At 43.1% G+C, this 20,861-nt stretch overlaps 1 protein-coding gene and 1 long non-coding RNA gene across 2 annotated transcripts in view; both read left to right on the top strand.

The window, feature by feature from the left end:
- The window catches only part of LOC147455847 (coiled-coil domain-containing protein 39-like), a 200,788-nt gene that overhangs the window by 147,381 nt on the left and 32,546 nt on the right, over positions 1 to 20,861 (top strand). Inside the window, exons 8-11 of the mRNA XM_086514496.1 lie at positions 13,827 to 14,061; positions 15,988 to 16,253; positions 16,659 to 16,790; positions 17,031 to 17,124. Of these exons, the coding sequence (XP_086370622.1) occupies positions 13,827 to 14,061; positions 15,988 to 16,253; positions 16,659 to 16,790; positions 17,031 to 17,124 (727 nt within the window). The remainder of the gene's footprint in view (positions 1 to 13,826; positions 14,062 to 15,987; positions 16,254 to 16,658; positions 16,791 to 17,030; positions 17,125 to 20,861) is intronic.
- LOC147455848 (uncharacterized) lies at positions 17,186 to 20,031 on the top strand. Its single transcript, XR_015188420.1, has 2 exons — positions 17,186 to 17,699; positions 17,813 to 20,031. It is a non-coding gene; the product is annotated as an uncharacterized LOC147455848 (long non-coding RNA).

Here is a 20,861-nt window from a genome sequence, read left to right on the forward strand (position 1 = left end):
GGGGTATTATTAAAATCACCACAGAGGAATACATTGGAAGTTCATGAGTGAGAAGAGATGTCTCACCATAAGGCATCCCTTTGCTCAAATGGTGTATATGCATAAATGCCTCCAAATTCATGCACCTGACCATTCAACAGGCATTGTGCCACCATCGAGCAGCCATGCGGATCATTATTCAATAGAATAGGCCGAAGCTCATGACGAACTAGCGAATAATGATATAATCTTGCAAACCAGCATACACAATCCAATAACCGGCAAAATAAGAACACTGACCAGCAAACTCATGTTGATTATGTTCTTGCAAAACAACTATGTCTACCCTACATGTATGTACATAGTGCCAAGTCAGTCGCTATTTATCAAGTTACATAACCCACGCACATTGTATGAGATACATTTAATGCGACCATGCATTAGGAATCATATATACAAGAGGCAAAAAACATAGGGGTCAAGTCGAGGTGCCCATAGGCACATTTCCATCCACCACATCCATACCGGAATCCATCCGCTGAGTTAAAGCAGGAAACGTGTCCACAGGATTTACATGAGGGGTGGAAGCCTCACCAAGAAGTACATCTTTGTAAGAGTGCATCGCTTTTTACCATGCATCAATCAACGTGCGATTGTCATTACATGGAAGTTGCTTGAACGATACGTTCTTATTAGAGTTAACAGGAGGAACATAATTATGGGAGGAGGGTGGAGTACGAATTTTCACTATCTTTTTCGGTACCACCCATGAGTTAGCGTCACTTGATCCAACATTTTTGCCTTTCACAGCATTTCCATTCCCAGGATCAGCAGACCGAGGATTCTTGTTTTTCGCTTTTTCCACATTGGGAACCACCTTTACAGCAAAGACTCCATCCTGCTTAGCTTCACCGATAGATTTGCTTATTGGGAAAGGGGTAGACGAAGGAACTTCCGAGAGAGGGGGCTATAAGACTGGTTCTGGACATTCAGATTGCATGTGACTGAATTTACCACATCGGAAACAGGAATTTGCAAATTTTTCCCATTTGAGTTTAAAAGGGCGCTTGCCCACCCCCATGGGTCCCCTGAATCAACCATAATTCCTTCAAGGGTTTGCTTGTCGGTATCCCAAAGAATCCAAAACCTTTTGGTGTTCGCATCCAATTTCAGGGGGCAAATCACCTTACCAAGTTGTGCAACCAACAATGGTAGGAAATGTCTCCACGTGCAAGGGAAATCAACAATTTCCACTCACACCGGGCTTTTGTGACGAATAAGGCTTTGATAATCTTTAGTGAGTTCCCACGACAAAAACATGAGTCATTTGTGTACCAAAAAAGAGGGGAGACATTTCGTACAAAAGGTTTCTAGCTTCAATATCTGCCAATAAAACTCCATAGAAACCACGAGCACCAAAATAAACGCCATGGACAACCCGACGTTTGAGAAGGAAATCAACCCATTGTCCGACATCCTGCATAGTGGGCATTTTACCCAGGAAAGATAAGATGACCACATTCATGGCATATTGCGCTACCGAATCCATAAGGTCTTGCAATGGAATGACCATTCCAAGCTTTCCGGGCCTCTTCAAAGTCTTTATATAGACAACTTTTGATTTCAGAGGCAGTGTCCGAAGAGTTATCCATAGATTTCCGACGCTTAAAAACACACGAGAACTCTGACATGTAGCAACAAGACCACGGCTGAAGAGAAAAACCAATTGGAATGTACACTACGAAGGACTTTACTTTGATTTGTTTATTTTAAACTATGTACAGAGACCTCAAAAGCATATACATACCCACAGAGGGCATACATCTGCAAACTAACACTGTGTGGAAAACCTGTGCTGAAAAAGAACTAGAAAGCTAACGCAAAGGAGCTAGAAAAAAGGTGACGCAAAGGCGACGAACTGCCACACTGAGGGCCCACTGTCGCAGAGGATTGACAAAATGCTGAATTGTTGCAGGTGGCAGGGGTACTCAACAATGCAGGGGCAGCAGGTGCAGATCGCACAGAGGCTACAGAAGGCGCGCATGGCTGAAAGTCGCGCGCAGGGCTGAAGGGCACGCACATAATTGAAGGTCGCACACAGAATTTCTCACTCACTCGGCACACACATACTTTTTTGTAAATCAGATTCGATTAATCTACAAGTGGGAAACCTCAAACCGAGGAAAACCCACAGAAAAGGAGAGGTACAAAAAACGGAGTTGTATGATGCTCCAAGGGCTAGAAACAGTCAAAGTAAATCCTGTATGCGTCGAGAGTAATATCCCCATCCTCATAAGCGAAATGCAATGCTTGGCCAAGCGACAATTTAAAATAGGGAAACAGGGCAATGTCAATGCCTTGAAACATCAAGAGGTTGCAATGGTGCCAGATGGCCCATACAACCCAAAATCTGCCCAAGCAAAAGAGACTGCAAATTGAGACTGCGGAGACTGAAGTGTTCCAAAAAGCCAAAACCGTCTGTGAAAAGGGGCGGAAGGGAAACGGAGCCGAAGAGCAACCGACACGTGGCGAATGAAGGATTTGGAGCAACAACAATCCCACAATAAGTGTGGCACAGTCTCCTCCGCTGCATGACATGTGAAACAACAAGAAGACGCAATATGTCGAGCATGCAACGTGCTACCCACAAATAAAGCTTCCACCAAACAGGGCCACAAGAAAATACGTTCCTTCAAAGGGAGATGACTTTGCCAAATAGAAGACAATGTGCGCCTCCACCATAGGGATGACGTGGAGAGTGACCACAACTGATTACCATGACACACAATCCACGCATCAGATTGGAGGAGAGCGTAGGCACTTTCGGCTGAAATGCATTCCAAGTTGACATCGTCAAGATTCCAATCCATACAGCAGGAATCTTCATTCAAAGGAGGAACAAGAGCGAGATCAGAAAGCATGCCGCAAATACCTCTCCAGAGAGGAGAATAATGAGGTCCCAATCCAAAAAGAGACCTCGCAGTAGAGAACAAAAAAGGAAGACCGGCGTCATCTACCACCTGATGCACTTGGCATATCCCTTTTTGAGAAAGAAAATATGCTTTGACGAGGAGAGCGTTCGAACCAAAGTAAAAGAGAAAGCCTTGCTCAAATGCAAGCTCTCCAATCTAAGGGAATTGCCAAGAGAAGATTGCCGGCCATTCCATTCCAATTGCACCGTGACACCCTTCTTATCAACAAGGAGAGAAGAAGTAAAGGGACATCCAGGAATGTGCCCTTCAAGCTTGCCAAAAACGACCTCCTAATAGGTTGGCTGCCAACGACCAAAGGACGGAGTGACAATATGCGCACACAAATGGGATACCATAAGCGACCAAGGTTGTCATTGTGCCACCGGGACTGGCAACATGGTAGCTTTCCGAGCTAGAACATGAGTACACAGATCCAACATTTTGAGCCTGCCAAGGCGCTTGGGAGAACACAACTTGTCCATAGATAAGAGCCGGAGATGCTTTCTGCGAGCTGAGGTGCCCCAGAAATGCTCCAAAATAGTAGACATAAGGGACCGCAAGCATGACCGAGACCATGATAATAGAGGCAAGTAAACCTATACATAAAATAACACAGACACTCTTTTTTTTGTTGTAAATCTTGTTGATGGAATTTACAGGTGGGAAACCTCAGAGCGAGGAAAACCCACGAAAAATAAGAGATACAAAAAGTGGAGCACCATGAGGCTCCGAAGGCTAGAAACAATCAAATTAAATCATGTAGGCATCAAGAGTGATGTCCCCATCATCATGTGCAAAATGTAGCGCTTGACCAAGCGAGAACTTGAAAAAGGGAAAAGGGTGCCTTGAAACATCAACGAGTTCTTATGGTGCCAGATGGCCCACAAAACCCAAAATCCGACCCAATTAAAAAACACTGCAAACGGAGATTGCGAAGATTGAAGAATCCCAAAAAGCCAAAACCGTCTATGAAAAATGCTGGAAGGAAAACGCAGCCGAAGAGCAGCCGACACTTGCCGAATGAAGGATCTGGAGCAGCGACAACCCGACAATAAGTGTGGCAGAGTCTCCTCAGCTTCATGGCATCTCAGGCAACAAGAATGTGCAATATGCCGTGCATGCAATAAGCTGCCAATAGGTAGAGCTCCCACTAAGCATCATCACAAGAAAATACGTTCCTTCTAAGGTAGATGACTCTGCCAAATTCTAGACGTGTTTGTTGCCACCACAAGGATGACTTGGAGAGTGAGCAGAATTGATTACCATGATGCACAATCCACACATCAGATTGTAGGCATAGCAGCTAAAAAACGTGTTTTTTAAATAAAGTACAGAACGGGACGTTTGAAAACGTTCAGTACGTTGCTTTGTTAAAAAACGTGGGCAGTTTTTAGACTTTAGTAAAAGTTGGCTTGCCTTTGAGTTTAGGGTCTATAGTTGTCAACTTTCCATTTAATTATGTGCAACATTTGACTTCAATAAATTATATGCCTTTGTGTGGACCCATATAATATAATACTTGAAAAAAAAAAAAATTTGAAAAAAATTGACGTATTTTATTTTGATCCTCCAAAAATACATCTAGTACGCGTATTAAACGCCCCGTATGAAACGTCCCGTCCCGTCCCGTACCTTAGCTGCTATGATTGTAGGAGGGCATAAACATTGCCAGCTGAAATGCATTCCAGTCTACTAGTAGCAAGATTCCAATCAGAAAGGCGCGGGCCCTCATTCAAAGGAGGAATGGGTGAGTGATTAGCAAGCATCCTTTGAATCTCCCGCCAAAGAGGAGAATAGTGGAGACCCGCCCAACTGAAAACGGGACACCGCATCGGCGAATGAAAAAACATGACCCGTGTCATCCATCATCTGATGTACCTGGCAAATTCCTTTTTGGGAAAGAAAATACACTTGGCGAGGAGACCGCTAAACTAAAGTTGAAGAGATTGCCTTGCTCAAATGCCGACTCTCCAAACGAAGGGAGTTACCCATAGGGAATTGTCTACCATGCCATGCCAAATGCTAAGTGACATCCTTCCAATCAACAATGAGAGAAGAAGTAATGGGACATCGTGGAATGTGTCTTCAAGTTTCCCAAAAGGACGTCCCAATATGTGGGTCCAATGACCAAAAGATGGCGTGACAATATGCACGCACAAATGTGATACCATGAGTGTCCAAGGTTGATGGTGCTCCACCAAGACCGGCAATAGCATAGCTTTCCGGGCCAGAACATGACGCCACAAGTCCAAAATGTTCAGCCCTCCAAGCCATTTGGGAGAACACAGCTTGTCCATAGATAAAATCTGAAGACCCTTCGTGCAAGGCGAGGTCCACCAGAAATGCTCCAAGGTATTGGACATAAGGGACTGCAAGCGCAACTGAGACTAGGTAGCAAAGGTAAATAAAACTGCACATAAGCCACGAGAATGCACTGGACAATTCTGAGAGGTACATGTAATGGCCAATTGGACAATTTCCAATAATTTAACTTGGAGTGCAAACGTTGGAGTACCCAGTCCAGTTTTTGTGCAGTTGATACATCCCAAGCCAGCAGATAACCCAAATGGCAAACTATGGTATGTGGAGGAACAATCTCCCATGGCCACAATATGTGATGTCAATCACACTCTTTCAAAGGTAATAGCTTGGATTTACGAAATTTAACTTTGAGGCCTACTGCCAATCCAAACAAGTGAAGAGTATGCATAATGTGTTGTACATCCTCATAGCGATTGCGAGGCATAAATATAGAATCGTCCGCATAGGCCTGACTGATAAAATGCTTTTCAGATGGTAATGTTAGGCCATGCAATCTACCAGTGGCAATCAAGAAATCCAAATACTTAAGCAAGGGGTGTGTAGAAATTGCACAAAGCAAGCAATGAGAGGACATCCCTGCCTTATTGAACGTCCCAGAGGCCAAGGTTCTGTAAGAGATCCATTCAATAAACCTGCAGAACTGTTGTGTGCTGTCACAAACTACTGACGTGTCAAAGCCCTGAAGAATGGAGCCAACTTACAGATGCCGGCCGAGGGGCCTAAACCCTAAGAAGAACAAGTAACAGAGAAGAAGTCCTACCAACTTATGCGACCCTGTTCGATGGGCCCCTAAGTGACATAAAGGATTAAAATAAAGCAGGACCCGCACACATGCGTAGCAGTTGATAACGTGGCAGTTTTCGGATTTTCCGCTGATAGTTTTCGGATTTTTCATTGATAGTGCTGACGTGGCAGTTTAAGGGAATTCCGTGATTTACGCTGGCAGCTTTTTGGCATTGCTTTTGGACCAAAAGCTTTTAAGTTTGAAGGCTTTTCATCTAAACTGCCTTTCATAGGCCAAGGGCCTTCAAATATGTGTTAAGGGCTCATTCTCTGGCATGCTTCTTGGAGAAGGTGCAGAGTCTGGAGTACCGGTTTGTACTTTGATGATGCAATATAAAGAAATACGGAAAGGGGCGCCAAGGTTTGGGGCCAATACTCTCTGGGGTGGAATTCCGCCACTCCGTGTCGCGTGTCGTCTCTCTCTCTCTCTCAGTTCAGTTTTTATTGAAGTGCTAAAAGTCTGTTCAGCCTGTTCTTTTCTATTGGCATGTGGTGCCCGTCTTGTGACAGTGGTATCAGAGCATCAGGAGTGTGCTTTTCTAAAAGCATACTGGTCCTACCAAAGAGCAGATAGCAAGATCGTACTTCCAAAGTTCATTGGAAATTTTAGCTTCGTGCTCCGACCCCGGACTTATTAGCCACTCCCACCCTCACTCCATCGCGCATCGGGCTCGTCACCGCTCATGTCTTACAGGGCATAAGCCAGAAAGATCACTTGCAAGAGAAGGATCCAGATTTGTTTCGAGTCACAGGTTTTCTCAGAAGCAGTGCCATGCAGATGTTGATGTCTATAGCTACCAAGCCGCACACTCCAAGGACTTGGCAAGCTTTCAAGAAAAATTTTTTGCCGGAAGTTATATGGTTTCTAACATCTTTCTTCAGAGTGCAACTTCTGGCAGAGTGGGGTATCTTGAAATGCTTGCCATGTAAACCCTAGCAAATTATAACTTGAGATTTCTCGACATCTCTCAATAGATATCTCTTCACGAGCAGATGACCTTGGAGGTCCAGTGCGATTGCTATCTTGGGAGTACCACCGCCGCCAAAGAAAACACTGTCTGTCCAAGAGCTGATGGACCATGTTGTGCTCGGCTACGACGTTATGGAAAGAACCTAACCCTAATTTTTGGTGCAGGTTTCGGGATGGAAAGTCAATATATTTTTCGAGCGCTATTGATGTCGAGATTGTTTTTTAAGTTTGAAATATGTTTGAGAACTTGTTTGGTGATCGTGTTGGAATTTGTTTGAAATGGATGGTATCTGTTTTGAACCTATTTTGGTAGCGATTTGAAATGTTTGACTCTGGTTTTAATATTGGTTTCATTGATTGGTGATTTTAACTCCCAAATGGAGTAGTGAGAAATGATGTTTGAGAATGCTTGTTCATACTCATGGCCCGGACCCTCATGGTTATTTGTGGGGGGAGTATTGAATGATTGAAAAGTGTTGTTTTTACTCATGACCCGGACCCTTGTGGTTATTGGGGGGGGTATTGTTTTTGTGACTCCCGGCCCGGACCTAGATGGTTATGTGGGAGGAGTCTTAAGAAGTCTGAGCAGTGGTTACTCTCAGCACCCCCAAACGACGCAAGCTGCGGTCTAGGGGCATTTGGTTGTAAAAGGCCTCTATATCTCCCAACCCGGACCTTTTTAGGTTATGGGGGAGAAGCGATGAGGAAGTCGTTGGATATCTCCTGGCACAGAGCATCCATATCCGAAGATTCCATGGCTTTCCGACGCTTGTATATAGACTGATCACTCGAATCCATGTGAAGGTCACACACACACACACACACACTCTTTTTTTTGGGTTTTTGATATTTGACTGCTATAGAAACAGACAGACACACACGAGACTGACTGTACAAAAACACTCACACCTCTCTCTCTCTCACACAAAACGACAGGAGGACTGCGTGCAGGCGAAATCAAACTTCAACCACCGGCGCGCTGTGAAGGGCTTGCACATGGTAGATCTTGTGCAGAGAAAAATTGCACGACAAACGAGTGGCCGAAGGATTTACCACACACCCAAATTCCCACACGCGCACACGCGCACACACTCATACACCCACACCCACACACGCGCGCGCGCGCAGAAGATCGGGGCGAGATCTGTACCAGGCCAGGGTGGTGCGCAGAGCTGAACAGCACGCAGGTGCTGCAGTGCGCAGAGCAGGTCAGCGTGCAGGGGAAAGACAGCGCACAGATCAAGTAGCAGGCAGGTGTTGGAGAGCGTGCAAGGGACAGGCAGCACGCAGGTACTTTTTCGCGTCACAATTTCTCCCGCTGGTCAGTTTTGCAATACACACACACACACACACACACACACACACACCTGCACACACAACTATACAAGTGAAGCAGCATGTAGGCCGAACCTGGACCTACTGTAAACTACCGACTCTGATAGCGAGCAGTCCTCCCTCAGGCATGCAAAAACCCCCAGCAGCAGTACGAAGCCTTGAGGGAATGAAAGGCAGCGTCCGTAGAGGCTGAAGGCAACAAAGAGAGGAAAAGCGTTGGGCGATGGAGTAGTCGCGCATGTTGTGAGCGCATAGCGAACTACACACACACACACACACACACACTTTTTTTGTAAATCTTTGGGATTAATTTACCAGTGGGAAACCTCAAGGCGAGGAAGACCCACAGAATAGATCATATACAAAAGCAAGAACACATGAGTGTTAGAAAAAAGCTAAAAGCATTCATAGGAAAGGCGATGCATGTTTGAAGTGATATCACCAACTTCCCAAGCAAAGCGTAAAGATTGCCCGGGAGAAAGCTTGAAAAACTGAAAAGGATCTGCATCAGCCCAAGAGAACATGCAACTATTGCGATGACACCATAGGTCCAATAAGCCCAAAATATGACACATCAGGAAAATCGCAAATTGTTGTAAGGAAGGGGGGAGAATGCCAAACGCCCATAACCTTTTATGGAAAACCACCGAGGGGAATCGGAGTTGCAACCAAGCTGATACACGACGAAGAAACCCGCGAGAAATATAGCAATCCCAAAGGAGGTGACTAACAGTCTCTTTTGCAGCAGAGCAACGAACACAACGAGAGGAGCAGATACGACGTGCACTGAGTAAGGAGCCTACAGGGAGCACTCCAAGCAGACATCGCCAAAGAAACAACCGCTCCTTCAAAGGCAAGTGGCTCTTCCAAAGGGCAGAAAGTGTTTTGGTCCACCAAGTAGCGGGCTTGTGCATCGACCATAGAGCATTACAATGATCAGCAATCCATGGCTGAGGCAGAAGAAGGGCATAAACATTGCTAGCAGACATGGCCTGAAAGGGAATTTCCCGAAGACACCAATTAGCCATGCGATCCTCAGCAAACAAAGGTGGAACCGGCAAAACCAGCATGTGCTGAATGTCTCTCGAAGTCTTAACGGTAATGCATACCCAATCCAAAACAACGAGCGGCAAGAGAAAGCGGCACCAACCACTCAAAGGCCATGACAAGAGAGAAAGTATGCTTGGCGAGGCGAGCGATCTACCAAAGTAAGAGAGAAAACCCGACTCCAATGAAGGCTCTCCAATCAAAGCGAATTCCCCTCTCGGTGCTGACGACCATGCCATGGTAAATGCACTGTAATCTCATGCCAAGCTGAAATCAAATCAGAGGTGAGAGGGCATCCAGGAACATGCCCTACCATCCTGCCAAACACGACCTCCCAAAGAGATGGCTGCCAATGACCAAAAGAGGAAAAAACAACATGCTGACACAGAGCAGCAAGCGTAAGAGCCCATTGCTGAGTCCGTTGCACAAGGGTAAGCAACGACCTAACTTTTCTACAAGAGCATGCCGACGCAGGTCTAAAATATTGAGGCCGCCAAAGCGTTTGGGAGTACATAGTTTCTCCATCGACATCAAACGCAGGCCTTGTTTGTGAGCATGAGTACGCCACAAGTGAGACAAAATCAATGACATGAGAGAAGTGAGAGAATGCTGAGGCCAATGCAATAATGGCAAATAGAACTAAACATATGCCATCATGATACTTTGAACAATTCGCAAGGGAACATGCAAGGGCCATGTGGAGAGCTTCCAGTAATGCAATTTGACGTTCAAACGCTGCATCACCCAATCCACTTTCTAAGAACAAGTTACATTTCATCCGATTGGATAACCCAAATGCCTGACAATCACATTTGGGGAAAGAATGTCTCTTGGCCACAACAAAGCATGCCAATCAGAGGAATTCAATGGGAGAAGCTTCGATTTGCAAAAATTTACTCTAAGACAGCCGCAAGCCCATATAGCTCCAAAGCTTCCATAATCGTTTGAACATCAGCCTGGCAATTGCGAGGCATAAACAAAGAGTCAGCAGCACAAGCTAGCCCAATGAAATTACAACCCGACGGTAATTGCAAGCCATGAAGACAACCATCAAAAGTCAAATGATCAAGATGCATCAACGAAGGATGGGTAGCAATAGCATACAACAGCGCACTAAGGGGACAACCCTATCTAACTGAACAACCAAGAGGCCAAGATGCTGTCAGTTCACCTTGAAGGATCCTTGTGTAACAGACTTGGACACTCCAAGTCAAGAATCAATCGCGACAGCACCAAATAACCACTTCAAAACAATTCACAAATCACAATAGATTTGCACTGGCCCGGTGGAGTTCCGTGCCTAGAGATATTGGCCCCAAAGACTGGCGCCCCTTTTGGTATTTCTTTATGTATTAAAATCAATGTCAGAGTACAAAGAGCGGTTAGAGTTTCACTCTCAGACTCTGCGTCCAGATGCTCTGTAGAGTGAGCCCTAAACCGTGTATATAAAAGATTACAAGGGATGCCCAAGAGCAGAGCCCCAAAAGCTTTCAGTTCAAAAGCAGTTTCTCTCTCTCTCTCAATGAGAGCAAAATAAAGCAATTATGCCTCTCTCTCTCTCTCTCTCTCTCTCTCTCTCTCTCTCTCTTCCAAAGCGTAACCACAAGCTGGGATTTGCGTCGCTCAAAAAAAACAAAAAAAACTTTAAAAAAACTTTAAAAAAAATTTCCACCTCCGTGATTTCCGGAAATATTCGTATACTGCTGCCACGTGGCATGGCCGCCTGCTATTAGGGTTTCCAGCCATTTTAGGGTTTCAGCCAGCAGTTAGGATTAGGGTTTCCAGAAATTAGGGTTTTCTGAAAATTAGGGTTTCTGGCAGAAATTAGGGTTTGCAGGATTTTTAGGGTTTCTGCTGCCGGTAGCCACGTCATCACTTTGTGACACCTTGCGAAGATGAGCTACGAGCATATAAGACATAAACAATATTGGCTAATTTAGGACCAAACCCAAGACAACGCATCGTAGCTACAATGTAATCCCACTGCACTGTGTCAAAAGCCTTTTCAATGTCAACTTGCATAACAAGCACATCCTGCTGCGTGTACTTTGCATATTCCATGCCAATCAACACATTAGCCAAGTTGTCATTGATTTGACGACGTGGTATGAAACCATACTAAGCTTGATGCAGCCCTGCAAGAAGGTGATCCTTAAACCAATTCACCAACATCTTAGCCAATAGCTTATACATGACAGGCATCAATGTTATCGGCCTGCAATGCGAGAAATACTCACAAAGTGCTTGCTTGGGCAGCAATTTCAGCAAAGCCTAAGACTCTGGCAAATCTTGTTTCTCCAAAGCCGCATTCATCATGAAAAGCAAAGGTTCTTTTAGAGTCTCCCAAAAAGAAATAAGGAACTCCACAGTAAGCCCATCCCAGGCAGGGGATCGCCAGCGGCCCAAGGAATGCAACACACAATTCAATTCAGAGTCGGTGAAAGGTTCCTCAAGGGATTGTGCATCTTGAGAGGAAACGATTGGCCGTACATGAGAGAGCAACAACTGGCGTGCCTGACAGACTGCTGTCGAGGCTCGAGGTGGAGCAGGAAAGACCTGACTATAATGCAAAACCAAGGCATCCACTAGTTCCTGTTTAGATGACTACCAAGCACCCGAAGAAGGGTGGGACTGCACAACATTAAGAGAGAAACCCACCAAGAAGTCGACCTGAAAATGGCCAAAAGGGCCATTATTTGGCTCAAGCAAGCACCCTTCTAGCTTCACATTCATGCCACCATGAGTGTTGTGGCATTTGGGACCCCTTTTGACCCCAAAAATTCCATTTATTTGGCCATCTTACTACTATTGTGGTAGTTTTTAATCCTAGGCAAAAAACTACCAAAGAGGCTGGGAAAATTTCCAAAATCAATGGAAAACAATGTGTCAGCTCCAAATGCATGTGAACAACATACTTCCATTTCTCATGGCCTCTAAGCGCATTTTTAGTGGCCCCACACACCAGTTTCCACATATAATGAGGGATAGCATGTGTTGAACTTCTTATGCAAGGTGATTGCATTTTACTCTTTTTCATTTTAAAGCCCTTTTTCACATGTTCTATAAAAAAAAGGATATTTTTACGTCTATTAGAGGCCAAAGTCAGCCTACAAGAATAAATCAAATATACATGTGTGTGTCCTCCATCAATTAGGAAAGGACAATTGTACACAGTAACAAAATGTGATCTTGTGGTAAGGGGGAGGTGGTGATCCATGGGAGGCTAGGATACAAGATACATGGTCTATGGGGGCTGGGGGGGGGGGGGGGGGGGGGGGGGTTCGGCTTGTGCGCGTGGTGTAGGAACTCTATATCTAGGAAGTATGGGTGTACGCCTATATTCTGAGGAAAGTACAATTATGAAGTGCATCAAGCTGACTAGCTCCATCCATTCTAGAGCAACTCAAGAAATGGCTGCATCAAGGGCCCCTAACTCCTTGATAAACTATGCACACGGGAACAATCATTGAAAAGCGCACCATTTTGTGTACACTATGTACATTCTACCATCCTCAAGTGATTGCAAAATGCAAGTTGGCAAGCTGTTCAAACAAACGAGACTTTTTCACTTTTTTCATTGCAAAAAGCAGCTAACAATGTGAAGCACGCGTCAGTGTTTTGATAAGTCAGATTCGCAAGAATGATACAAACTTCAGAGCATTTTTTGTTAAGGGGCAACCTTTGTCAGCAAAGGCGAATTGCTGGGATCTGACCTTTCATTATTCCAAGTTGGATTTATTATTATGTATATATCAGACAAGACTTGGCTGCCCAAAAACTCTTCTGTTTTGCATATTAGAGCTCCCTGAATTCTACATTTGTGGCATCTATGGACACATTGCCTTAGTCTCTTGAGTTTAGTCCCTTTGTCTTTGCATCTTCCGTTTTTTCTTAATCTAACCGACTTGAACGCATTACAAAAGATAAAAGGAAAAATCTGGATTAAGATGAGAGAGAAGAGGTCGAATAGCATTTCTACCGCCTAGCAAAAGGCCTGATGCAGAAGATACACATCATTTATATGTAATAATTGCTTCTAGAAGAGTTGAAGATAATTCATGGGTATGTCAAAATGCAATGCAAGCCAAAGAGGAGCATAATTTGATGGCAAAAGAGAGTGACGAGTCCATATTTTACATTCAAAGGAATCATCCTGTGTTGTACTTGCCAGAGAAACCATCGATCAAGACTTGCATGATAGTTTGACATAGCAATGTGCTGAAGGTACAACCTAATAAACTTGAGGTTGTGTGACACCATGAACTTAGTAGTTGCAACCAAAAATGTTCCACTTTATGCCTTCACTACGTAACATATGTGCAGGCACACAAGAAATCATGCACGCACACACATGTGCACAAACACTCATATATGCGCACTTATCGAGTATGATCTTTCTTGCATTTACTTGATTTCAGGATCTAAGTAAGAAGAAAGAAAAGGTCCAAGAGGTGTCCAAAAAATTTCAGGATACGAAGCACAAAGTTGAAGAAGAAATGGTGCTCCTAGACACACTTGATAAAAAGCGACAAGAACTTGAAAGAATTCTAACAGAAGAGGAGAACAAACTTAAGGTTGCCAAAAAGGAGGTGAACATCGTGAAAGAGAAACACTATGAGGCCTCTGAGAAGCTTAATGCCATGTGTGATAAAGGTTCGCATGGTTGTCAATTATTGTTGTTTACAATGAGCAGCTGGTTTTCTCTCTACAAAGAACACACAAGACATGAAACACTATGATGCAAGGGCATGAATTTGCAAATGAAGAGTAGGATTTGAGTGGCTAACACAAGTAGTGTAGGATATGTGTCCACACACCAGAGAACTGTAAAGAGACAATAATCTGGCCCCAAGTTACAGCTCTCCACAAGTAGGCAGGATAGATGTCTACACATGAGAGAATTGCAAAGATACAATAATCTTTCCCCAAATTGCTTCTCGAATCTCATCTCCTTAAATTTTTTATAAAACATAAACTAGTCAGACTGCTGATTACCTTTGTGATTTTGGAGTCTTGACACCTACAAATGCAGCCGGAGTGCATCCTCTAGACTCATTTTTATGTACTTAATCTTAGGTTAATCTGTCCTCCTGCCATGGCCAATTTTGTTCATTGGCTTTAAGTACCACTTGATTTCTGATGCAGCCAGAGACTACACTTCATACATTCTCTTTATGCATGTCATCTTAGCTCATTCCTGTCTTTCTCTAGCCTTGACACCCCCTTGGTATCCAAGTCACCCAGTCCTTGGTCAGAGCTGAGTGTGTTGCTAGGCAGCCATTTGTATTTGTCTCCTTGCAAAAGTTTTGAGGTTGGGTTGCACATTAACAGTATTTCTCTATTGAGATGTTTCGTTCGTCTCTGTAGTTCACCTCTACCGTGTGTAATGGTTGACCATCCCAAGTTCATAATTTGTTCTCTTTTGTAGGGAAGACTACTATTAGGGGATCCACTGCATACTATTTTCCTTGCTAGGTTGTCACTCACAGCCAAGTCCATATGAGGTATGTGAAAGTGGGGCGCTTACGATGATTTGAGAGTCAGAGATCATGACCATCCTAAAGAATGATCTGAATGCATGCCCTGTGAAAGCGGGATAGCTGCCCCAAGGTCCACAAATCACGGACAAACTCCCCTATAAATTTCTTCTTCTTTTTCTAGATAAAAATTGTTTGCAAACTTCTATTGAAGGTGATGGATAGAAGCATCATTCCAAATGCTCCTTGTCTCAGGTGTACTCCAAAGCCCAACTATGGCAGACATATGTAAGCCTCATTACCTGGCTCGTCATAGTAAACCCATAGCCTATGCCAGACAATGGTTGCTTTAGCCCTGCAAATTCATACGTCTAGCTGATACTTTGAAGGGTTTGTGGGAAGTGGAGGTGGCTCTTTCATGAGCCAATGTAGCAGGCATTGACCGGAGAAACTGGTCCAGTCCTGAATGCTACTACTATAGCATGCTCAAGCGAGTTAACCTATTAAAAAAATATAGTATGTCCCTCTCTTCTTCAAAGAACCTTCATCCTCAACCATTAAGCTATCTCAGCCCTCCTAACAACATTCTGCAGCTCTGCCAATCTTATCCTCTTCATTCGTACTATCTTCTTCATATATCCAAATATTCGTGTGAGGCCAGTAAATGGCATCTCAAATATGCATTTGTGACCACATAAACATTGATTTTATCTAGGTAAGAATTTTATACATGTGAATATATTTTACAAACTGATGCTAACAGGCACAAGGGTTACAGACTAGTCACTTTGGAAGTTTCCTTCTTAGAGAAAAGAGCTGTTCCAGCTGAGAATTCTTTTCTTGGTTTTCTATAGGTGATATAAAGCATGATTAGAGAAAATCAGGGTAGATTCAAGTGAGAAAACATATTTAACTTGACGAGATTACTATAAGTTTCTTATCGTCAAAGCGTTTTTCATGGAAGATAGTTTCTTAGTTTGTCTGTTAGTAGTTTCTTAAGCACACAGATCTTATCTTTTCAGACTACTTGTACTCTCTCATGCACACATAACCTTCTACTTTTCTAGACACTTATCTATACCTTTTGACAATGCTTGTGCAGAGAAAGATACCGTGTATGAAATCAAAGGCGCTAACACCCAGTCCACAGCTCTTAACAACCAAATACATCAAATGGAGGAGAATGTGCTGAAACTTGACGAGCTACTTTACACAACAGAATTTCAGATACAATGCCTTGAGAGAAAAGTTGCCAGAGCAAGTGGAGAGAGAAGCGATATTGAGGCGAAGGAATCGAGAGAGAAGATGGCTGAACTCGACAAGGAGTTGGAACTCAAAAAGTCAGAGGAGGCCCTGGTTTTGTCCCAGGTCTGTGAGCTGTTTTAATTATGCATGAGTACGTGTAGTTCCATGTTCAAGAGTTGAAGTATTTCTCTCGATCTCTTTTAAGATTCGAAGTCAAAATTCTCTTTAGACATATATAGAGCCCAGAGAGTGGTTCATTATTATTCGGAATGCTCAATACTTCGGCATGGTCACGCAGATGCAACACACACTCAACATTTGAGAAATTTTTCCCATTCGCAATAGCATGTTGCAAGTGCTGCAAGTGATTATATGCAGCAGAATCACTTTGTAACCCAATAATAGTGTTCCTTACAGAGGCTATGAGTGTGCTAAAACTTCATAAAAAGAAGTAAACGAGACAATCCAAATTTCTTCTTCCTTTTTTTCTTGTTTACTTGACCTGTTTAGAAGCTTATGTTGCTGCAGATCAAGAAAGCAGAGGAAGATGGAAGAGCAGCAAAGAGGAAAAATGAGGAATTGGTGAAAAAGGTCTCTGATTACTCCGAGAAGAATTCAGAGCTGACACTTGCATCAGAGACAGGCCTACAGGCTGTGAAGGTGAATATTTCCTCATTATGATGCCAGTTAGTTAATAAGTTGAAAGATTTTATTTGTTATTCTCTGGGACAAAACATTTTGGAGGCTCAAGTGCACTTGTAGTATTTCTCATTTCCTCGCTCCTTTTGAATAAAATGTCTCTTATCAAACAAATGTATCATACATCAGGGATTGATGACTGTTTTTAAATGTAAAATAGAGCAAAGAATATCTTTTCGTTCAAATTCTATGAATTTCTAGGGGATGGTGAAACAAAAGGAAGAAAAAATGCTTGCTCGTGATTTGCTCCAAATGGAAGTAAACAGATTGCAAGGCATTTTGAACCTCAAAACAGGTGTCCTTTCTTTATATTTGTTTCTAGTTACACAAGACTAAAATTTCAAGAGTTACAATGTCTGGAAGTGTTTTTTTTTCTGTCAACTTGCTACTCTTTTAAAACGGTTAGGTGTGACAAGCTAAATAGGAGCCACTAGTCAAAGCTTGTGTTTCAAGAGCCTTCTAGACCCCAGCACCTTGGAAGAAATCCATTTTCGAATCTTCTTTCTTTCTTATGGTGGATACTGATCGCAAAAAACCCATATGTGCCTCTGTGATTCAAGAAGGGCCAGATACTGTAGTCACCTACCCTAGATTAGTGGGATCTACTTTTCCTAGATTATAGTCACCTAAAAGTAGTTCCAAATCACACCTACTTCTCACCTACTTCATCTCTCATGTTGTATATAAACACATTGTACTCTATCATTTATTCAGTAGTGAATTCAGTCTTGATGAGTTCTATTCCAGTATTTGTCTCAAACTCTGTCATAGCTCTTTCAATTATCTTCTTATTAGTATCAAGGTTAAGTTGATTAGTTGCCACATGGTATCAGAGCTACGAGTGGAGCTCATACAGCATCGCCATGACAGGTAAGCGCAGATGGTAAGAAATCTTACCAATGCTCAAACCATTTGGCAATTCACACATTGACTTCATCTATCAAGTCTCCCTGATCAAGAGACTTGTTATCACCAACATGCAGGAAATGAAGCCATTGCCAAGTTTCTTGATAATAGGCAAGCTCTTCTTTCTGATGTCGTGATCTTTAGTTGTAGTCTATGCTTCTACTCATTGCTTTACCCGCTTCTTGGAGAGCATTCATCACTACTCAAGCCACTGAGAGAACCTGCAACTCCATGGTTTGGTGGCTAAGATTCAGCAAGAGGAGACTCTATGCGAGCAAATCTCTGGCTCTCAAAAATCTGTAGCACTTGCTACTACAGCTAGGACTACTAAATACTACAAGAATCCCAAGAAGCCTCAATCTCCATCAAAACAACTTCAACATCAAGGCCCGAAGAAGAACTAGAAATTTTGCAACAAGTGTCATCACTATGGTCACTTGGAGAAAGATTGCAGAAGCAAGCAAAGAAGTCATCAACATTTGCAGCCTCTCCTCCTTGCTCTATCACGGTATTACCCTCAAGGGGGGAACCAGCCACCCTATTTTGCTAACTCCTATCATCATGGTGGTCATCGAGCTCAAGCTCACTCCACGGAGATTACAAATTACTCAAGTGAGACCTATCATGCTCCTCTTGAGCTATATGCTGCTACTATTAGCACCACATCATCAGATTCTTGGCTGCTTGATACTCGAGCCACTCACCACATGACTCATCACTATGAGTGGCTCACAAATATCAAATACCTGCCATCCACTTGAAAGTCTCTCATGGAGATAACAGCATACAGCTTGCAAATTAAACTCCCAAATGGTTGCAAGACAACCATTCCTATTGTCTATTATATTCCAGGATTGGCAAAGAATCTCATATATGTTGCTCAGCTTACAAATGCAAGCATCAACTTCAAATTCACAAAAATAGGATGCAAGCTGCTCACTCAGGAGCCCTCCAGCCAGATCATGACACTCCATATTGCAAAGAAAGGTCGTCTCTATCCTCTTTGGCATCTCTTATCTCTAAAGCACATGCACTAGCATCATCGGTACATACCTCTGCACAAGTCACTGCCAACACTTGGCACTCACTTAGGACGTGCATTCAGTCACATCATACAAAATTGAAAAAATCGCAAAGTTGTCATAGGTCTTCCTTTTGAGCTCTCTCCTCTGGCTTTCTGTGAAGCTTGTGCCTTAACCAAAGCTCATCAACTACCATTTCCTCGCAGTCACACACAAGCCACAACCATCACAAGGCTGTCCCAACTATCCGGTAAAGACGATAGTATAAGGAGAGCTCGCATTTCGTCATCGAAATTGATTTTCATCGATCGAAGTTGACTTATGTTGGTGTTAAAGTCATTTAGGTATTCTGCAACTAAACCATTCTCTGCCATCTTTAGATTGAACAAGCGCTTCATGAGAAATACCTTATTGGATGCCGATGGTTTCTCGTAGAGGCCGTCAAGTCATTCACTTTGATTTTTGTGGCCCCTTACCCACAAACTCTCTCACTGGTCACAAATATTTTCTCCATTTCATAGATGATTACTCCTGGTACACATACATCTCCTAGCACAAAAATCATGTGCACTTCGCATGTTCAGTCAATACAAGCAAGAAGTAGAAAATCAACATGACTTGAATTCAAAAGTTGCAGAATGACAACGAGGGAGAGTACACCTCATAGGAATTCCAATTTCTTTATCAAGGAGCTGGAGTTCGCAACGAGTTTACAATACCTGATCATCCATAGCTGAATGGTATTGCTGAAAGAAATAACTTTCTGAAATCGTCCACTTCACCTCGCAGCATCCTTTTCCAATCATGCTACTCCGCCACATTCACCAATCCCTGATGAAGTGGAATCACAGCCATCAAAATCCCATACCTCACTGTGTGATGAGCTCGGCATAGCCTCTCCCACAGATACAAGCATTAGCCACCGCACTTGTTCTCTGGGGGAAATTTATGATTCCACATTCTTTGCCACTGTTTTTGATGAAGAACAGATTGAAGAGCAGCTCCTCAAATCCCTTGAAGAGAAACTTCATATCCCTCTTCACCCAAGGCCCCCTTCTGGGGGCAAGCCATTCACGAAGAACTGGACCTACTCCAAGCTGTTGATACTTGGGATATTGTCCCTCCTCCTGACCACCCCAACATTATCAACTGTAAGTGGTTGCTGCGCAGAAAATATCAGCCAGATGGTTCAGTGGAGTGTTTCAAAGCCAGTCTAGTCTCCCGCGACTTTACATAACTCTCCGGCATTGACTACTTCAATACCTTCTCGCAAGTACTTGGTATGTCCGCTTTTCGCTTGCTGGTTATTATTGCTACCAAGTTTAACTTTGCCCCTGCATCATATTGATATTAAAACGGCTTTTCTGCATGGCTACTTATTTGAGATCATTTATATGCATCAAGCGCCCTCATATGCTCACCCCGGCTATCCTCACTCATGTATGCAAACTGAAGTGTTCAATATATGGTCTTAAACAATCTGCTCAACACTGGTATGTTTGTATGCATGAGTATCGGCATTGTAATGGATGACAATGCTTATATGTGGACCATATATATATATGTTTGGCAGACTAGTCACAACCTCGCTATTTTATGCTTGTTTGTTGATGATATCCTCTTAGCCACTATTGAGCACATGATATAACCAAGAATTTCCCGTCTTTGACAAAGGGCCCATGACATATTTTCTTGCTACTGAAGTTCTAAGAGACCCACATGGATCATCTATAAAGCTTTGGTAACAAAAATACATCTCAGAGATTCTTGTAGAACACCGCTTTATCGCTCATGTTTATCAATTCAAAACCACACTCTTGCCCAGTCAGTGTTTCTCTCTAGCTCTAGAATTTCATTTTCACTGCTAAAGATGAAATATATATGCCACAATTTTCTTATGCACGTTTTTGTGGTCAGATAAGTTTCTTGCACTCCTTTGACTTATATATTATGCTAACCACATTTTATCTCGCGCACTCATCAAGCCCCATTGTGCTCACAAGAAAGCTGCTTGTCGCAAACTTTGTTATTTGCTTCACACACAAAATTATAGCCTTACATATTCTTATGATCCTTACACACCACTCCATATATTTAGATATAC

The sequence above is a fragment of the Adiantum capillus-veneris genome, chromosome 6, assembly GCF_014529385.1.
Source record: "Adiantum capillus-veneris isolate H3 chromosome 6, ASM1452938v2, whole genome shotgun sequence".
NCBI classification, from domain to species: domain Eukaryota; kingdom Viridiplantae; phylum Streptophyta; class Polypodiopsida; order Polypodiales; family Pteridaceae; genus Adiantum; species Adiantum capillus-veneris.